Source organism: Otolemur garnettii, unplaced genomic scaffold (assembly GCF_000181295.1).
Source record: "Otolemur garnettii isolate 467f Iridium unplaced genomic scaffold, OtoGar3 scaffold00010, whole genome shotgun sequence".
Taxonomy (NCBI): domain Eukaryota; kingdom Metazoa; phylum Chordata; class Mammalia; order Primates; family Galagidae; genus Otolemur; species Otolemur garnettii.
The window spans coordinates 7,813-14,257 of record NW_003852405.1 but is presented as its reverse complement, the minus strand read 5'-3'; the positions used below and the strand labels follow the sequence as shown (position 1 = coordinate 14,257).

The 6,445-nt window shown below is 39.4% G+C and overlaps 1 protein-coding gene across 1 annotated transcript in view; it reads right to left on the bottom strand.

Annotated features, from left to right (window-relative positions):
* Window positions 1-5,837: 5,837 nt before the first annotated feature.
* LOC100956036 (oviduct-specific glycoprotein-like) overlaps window positions 5,838-6,445 on the bottom strand; it is an 8,257-nt gene continuing 7,649 nt past the window's right edge. Inside the window, exon 5 of the mRNA XM_012801605.2 lies at window positions 5,838-6,429. Coding sequence (XP_012657059.1) covers window positions 5,941-6,429 — 489 coding nt within the window. The 3' untranslated portion in view covers window positions 5,838-5,940. The remainder of the gene's footprint in view (window positions 6,430-6,445) is intronic.

Genomic DNA, 6,445 nt, shown 5'->3' with positions numbered 1-6,445 from the left:
GCTTCCTTGCAACTAGGTGCAGTGAGATTGGGGAGAAAAGACTTCAGGCATCTCTGGCTTATGGGATCTGCCCAACTGTCATCCTTTGTGAAGTATCTAAAGAACAGAAATACAAACACCATAGGTACTCACTATTAAATTGGAACTAACCAACAAGCACACATGTGCATAAAGGGAAGTAAAACTCAGGGTAGAGGGAAAATGGACAAAATCTATGTAAAGGATACAATAAACACTACCTAGGTGATGGGCACAGTTAAATCCCTGGCTCAAGCAATCCATGCAACCAAAAACATTTGTACCCTAGTAAAACTTTGAAATTTTAAAAAAGTGATATAAATATTGTGAAAAATTTTATGACAGTACATTTTAAAACTTTTTTTTAAAAAGAGAAATTAGGAGCCACTGCAAAGGAAACAACATGATCAGACAAAACTTTAGGGGCTGGGTTGAGAATAAAATATTGGGGAGAAAGTTAAAAGTGAAGAACTCTCTTAGTAACCCATATCAGAGGAGACAGTGTCTTGGGTCAGTGTATTGATGGATACGGCAAGATTTATTCAATACTAGCTCTATCCTGAAGGAAATGACTTTTTCTGGTCAAGAATTCCATCCATGATACTACATTACATTCAGTTATCATAGATCACTTTAGTTTCCTCCAATCTGCAACAGATTCTGTCTTTCATGGCCTGGACACATTTGAAAAAGACTGGTCAATTATTTTGTAGAAGGTTTCTCAATTTGGATTTGTCTGATGTTTTATTTTTGAATTCTAGTTATCATTTTGGGGGAAGAATATCACAGAACTGATAATGTGCCCTTCTCAGGACATCAGGAGCTACGTAACATTGACATGTTTCGTTGTTTGTTAATGTGAAGTCAACTTTGATCATTTAGTTTAAATGGTGTCTTCCATGTTTCATACATTGTAATGCCACTGTTTTTCCCTCTTTATTAATATCTTGCTGTAAAATATTTTAAGGCTGTGCAAATATTCCATTTCTTGTATTTCCGTCCAATAATTTTAGCATCCATTGATGTTTCTTGTCTCCAACAAATACTATTGTGTGATGTTTGCCAAATAATGATTTTCCATTTCCATTATACTTCTGTATTCATTAACTAGCATTCTATTATAAGCTGTCCTTTCTTCCTCATTTATTCAATTATTTATTCATAGAATGGACTCATGATATTTTCTTTATTTTGTGAGTTATAATTTTTTATTATTACTGTGTTGTTGCTCAAATTGTCCCAGATTTGGTCAATAGCAACTCCTTCAAGGTGGTTCTTTGATGTGGCCCAACCATTTTTGAGTATTTTCTTACTCTCTGGAATCATACGATGCTCCAGTCTTGTCTTGGACTTTCCTCAGCCTCAGCCTATGAATCTGCCATTTCAAGACCTCTGGTTCCTTTTTACTAGAGAATGGAATTTAGAAACCAAGATATGGGCATTTTGTACTTATTGCTACTAGAAAATCATTACTTCAAGCCCACTCAGCAAGTAAAGCTAGGAAATGTATTTATGTATGCACATATTTCTGTGTCAGTTCTATATCCACTTATCTGTATATATTTTTAAAATCTTTCCTGCATACTGATCCTTCCACAGTATTCATTATAGCCTCTTCCCTTTCATTTCTCTGGTGGTAAGAAATCCAGCTCTCCTTATCCACAGTATTTTTATTTGCTTAATACACATAGTTTCAGAATTGCTAATGTCTATGCCTATAAAGAAAAAAGGATTTAATAACCAGAGTACAGTGTTTGCGTATAGTTTTGTCTTTAGCCTTTCAGTTATGTGTAGAGTCAAAATGCTATTTTCCAAAGTTAAAGTTACTAAGGTAGTTCTTTTCTTCCCTAACCCCTTTAATTCAAGGTTATATTGTTATTGAATACAGCCAGGTTCATTTGTTTTTAGTCCATTTGTCATTGAGACTGTGAATTGTTCTATCATGTTAGTTGAGAGCATTTGTTGCAATTGTTATTAGAATACTCAAGTATGAGAAGGATCTATACATATGTATAAATGGAGTCCCCAGAGTGATCCTTACAGTTGAAACATTATCAAACTCAATACTGATTCTAGGGCCAGGCAAAATGCCTCACGTCTGTAATCCAAGCACTCTGGCAGGCTGAGATGGGTGGATTGCCTGAGCTCATGAGTTCAAGACCAGTCTGAGCAAGAGCAAGACCCCATCTCTAAAAATAGCCTACTCGGGAGGCTGAGGCAAGATATCACTTGAGCACAAGAGTTTGAGGTTGCTGTGAGCTGTGATACCATGGCATTCTACCCAGGGTGACAAAGTGAGACTCTGTCTCAAAAAAAAAAACATATACTGATCTTAACCCCCCTCCAGAACACCTTCGTGTAACAGGCTGACAAGCTGAACCAACAACTCCAAGATTCCCTAAAGTAACAGTTTTGTATGTGGCCTAGGGACTGCGAGGCAAATGTACCAACAAGAAACTTAGTGGATAAAGTATGGAATAAACATGACAAGTACATAAGGGAGACCAGGTCTCCTAGAACCTGACACAGAGGTTCTAATATCTAGTCTCCAACTTTATAGATGCTGAGCTACAAGCAGTGATTATTGTGAAGTTACTGTTAGAACTGTTGCAGAGTGTTTTCCGTGGTTCTGGCATTTCTGCACATCCTCGACTGTCTTTTCTAGGATATGTGAATAGCAAATAACCTTGTGAACTAGAGATAGATCTTTATCTCTAGGCAGGAGGGAAGATGGGACAATAGGCAGGGTACCAGGAACCCTATATAAGATCACAGTTTCCTAATTTCAAGGCTCCTCTCATGAAATGAACCCACTTCATGTGCAGGCATAATTTTTTTCCTCATTGCATTTTCCCATGGGATTGTAGTTTATGCAACTGGCATAAGATGTTGTTCTGGCTTTTGCTACTATTATTATAATAAACTCTCTTGTCTCTGATCCACAGCTCTTGTGTTATCTGTCAGTGGACACCAGCACACACACAAGGCAAACAGCTAAATTATTAGGTTGAAAGTAGGATAAAATCTCAGACCGTTAACAATATGGTTTAAAAATTCATCATGCCTCTTGGGCATGCTGTTTCTAGCCATATAATATCCCATCCTGGCTTCCTGATCCCCCTTCCCCGAAATTCTAATACCATGCAATGCCTTTTTTATGTTTTCCCTCCAATTAGATTTAGTGGAGTCCACTGTCTGCAACTAAGAGCTTTCATCAGTAGAGGCCAGAAACCTGATGGTTATTGACTTGATGAAGGTACACATCCCAATCAATTTAATAGCTAAAAGAAAAATTTAAGAAGACTTTATCAGTGGTGTGTGACACACGTTTGGGGGGCAAGGCATAATTGTAAGAGGGACTTTATCTAACAAATGCAATCAATGTAACCTGGTTTCTTGCACCCTCAATGAATCCCCAACAATAAAAAGAAAAAAAAGAAAACTTTACCAGTTAGATAAAAATATAGATAAATTAGAAACTGTAAGCAACTCACTCTTGAATAAAAAGCACAGGTAGAAAATGGAACAGACAAAATATCATAAAGATCCATCAAAAATATTTATTATCCATGTAGGAAATAATGGCTAATGTTTTACCTCTATGCCTTATCTATACTTTAAACATGACCAAATCACTATATAATCCTCAAAATTTTAGATGAGTATAATTGAGGAAACCTAAGACAATCCATTGCCCAAAATGAAACGTGAACCCATCTCTAGCCCATCAAACCTTAATGCAAACGTGGCACCCTTTGATCCAACTGGCCTATCAAAGTGGTCCTGGTACAAAGGTCGTAACTGATGTCCATAGGCCACATCCAACTGCACACATTTTAGCAAATGCTTCAAAGCCAATAAATTTCCACTAAATGCAAATATACACACACATATACACACGTGTTTCAGCTTCTTTTAAATACTAGAACATGGAACTTGTGTGGTATATTATTGCAGTAATGTCCTCTCATTTGTTTATGCTTCACTGTATCCACTTAGTCAATTTCCTACCACTGTAACTTGGGGTTTGGCCATTTGATCTGCTTTGCCATAAGGCAAGAGTAAATATGATCCAAGCAGTGACTTGAAAATTAACTATCTAGTAAAGTTTTCTCCCTTACCTTCTGACTATATAGAGTGGCAACCTTTTTAAATTGCATGTGAGGGCAGCGCCTGTGGCTCAGTGGGTAGGTAGCCAGCCCCATATCCCAAGGGTGGCAGATTGAAACCCAGCCCCAGCCAGCTAAAACAACAGAGGCAACTGCAACCAAAAAATAGCTGTGCGTTGTGTCGGGCGCCTGTAGTCCCAGCTACTCAGGAGGCTGAAGCAAGAGAATTGCCTAATCCCAAGTGTTGGAGGTTGCTGTGAGCTATGACGCCACTGAACTCTACTGAGAATGACACAGTGAGACTGTGTCTAAAAATAAATAAATTGCAGCGAACTTTATGGTCACCCTGTGTGACTATTAAAATGTGAACAAACCTGGCTAAAGAGTGAGATAGCTCATAGAAAGTGATGTCAGTCAACCCAGCTGAGGCCAAAACATATCAGTCACCCCCAACCCAACCGCCGGCTAAAACTGTAAATGCATGAATGACTCTGGCCAAGATCAGACAGGACCAGCCAAGATAGTAAGAACCATTTAGTGAAACCCAGTCCTAATTTCCAAACTTCAGATTTGTGATTCAAGTACATGGTGGTTTTATGAGCTACTAAGATTTAGAATTGCTTAGTTATACAACAACATAAAACTGATACAACATGACAGGTGCTGTGACAACACAGGCATGTGGCCATGTGCCTTCACATGCTTCATCATTTATGACAGGTTCCTGGTCCTATGGGCATTTTAATTTAAGACTCCTGGCTTAAATATTTGGAGCCTACACTCCTAAAAGAAAAGGTAGCAGTAATGATAGATATGATACCCACTTTGTGTGGCATTTGCTCCTAGAAATGGAGGGCTAGAAGTTGGTCCTGTGTCTACAACTTAGGAGGGTCATTCATGCCTAGGAAATTGCTCCCTAGGTAGACTGTAGTGTTTCATGTGTGGGAATTGGTCTCCTAGGAGGAGACCTAGGAGTAATGTGTTGGTAATACTATACAAAATAATTTTTGAAATACATTTTTTACCTTATCCTCAACCACCTCTTGAGGAGAAATTAGGTGAGGGTGTTTTTCCAGGAACAGTCAATATTTTACCAAGAAGAGAATATAACTGAAAAATTCAACTTCCCTCTTCTTCTCCCAGCTCCCCTTGAAGATTGTGAAAAACTGTTTCAGAAGAGAAGAGACTCTGGCTCTGACCAACAGTGAGGTAAGCAGTTGCTCATGGCAGAAAAAGAAGCACATAATCCACATCGGAAAACATCATTGTAGCCTAGATATAAACTTCTTCTTTCAAAGAATAGCACTATGGGAAAAGGACCTGGAAAGAGACAAAGTGACAAAAGCAGTGTGAAGCTCCTTTCTACTAAAACAATCTCAGATAACTCAGGTGGATTCTTGCGTTTGCAGTTTATTCAACAGAAAAAAGATTCATCCATTGGTCCAGTCTTGCCCTATGAATGGCAGGCAACTTCTGCACAGCACTGAGAAGAAAGATAAAGGTTTTCCCCAGATCATGCTACCAACAGACCTTAGGCTCCTTAATCCACAGTAGAGTTTTATGGATTTTCTATTTCTAGAGGGGGAAGATTTGTTGGAAGGGACATTGAGTTGACAGAGGAATGATTCCCATTAGTGGAACCAAAGAGGGTTTGAAAAGCTACAGAAATGTATCCTGGGAGCTGGCTGATAGGAGGGCAACATCCTGTTTTCAACTTCCATCTGAACACCCAAGCCACCCACCCTGGGGTCAGGGCCTACCTTAGATGCCAAATAAATGCATCCTTTTTAGAGGCATCTACCTTAGATGCCAATTAAAGGGGACTGACATCTTTCGGGGGGGGGGAGACAGGCACTTTTTCAGGGGCCATAGTCTTCCTTCTGGGGGCCAATGTTGTCTCTCTAAGGGTCTCAGTCTGAACAGGCACAGGGGTCATAGTCATCCTTCCAGGGGTCACCGACTGATAACCCACAGGGGTTATAGTCTTCTCTCCACAACTCTCAGTCTGCAGATACACAAGGTCTATAGTCAGCCCTCCAGATGTCACAGACTGATAGTCCACAGAGGTCACAGTCTTTCCCTCAGGGATCTCAGTCTTCTCGCCTAGAGTTACAATGTGCTTTCCAAGGGATATAGTTTCCCTTCCAGGAGTAACCATTCCACCTGTGGGGATTGTAGTCATATTTTCATAAATTCCATGAATCTTGGTGCCTAAAGCCTCTCCTCCAGCGGGTAAAAACTTAGTCATAGTCAGTCTTTCAGGGTCAACGCTTGAAGAATTCATAGCAGATGACAGCCAAAACTAGGGTAAAGGAGTT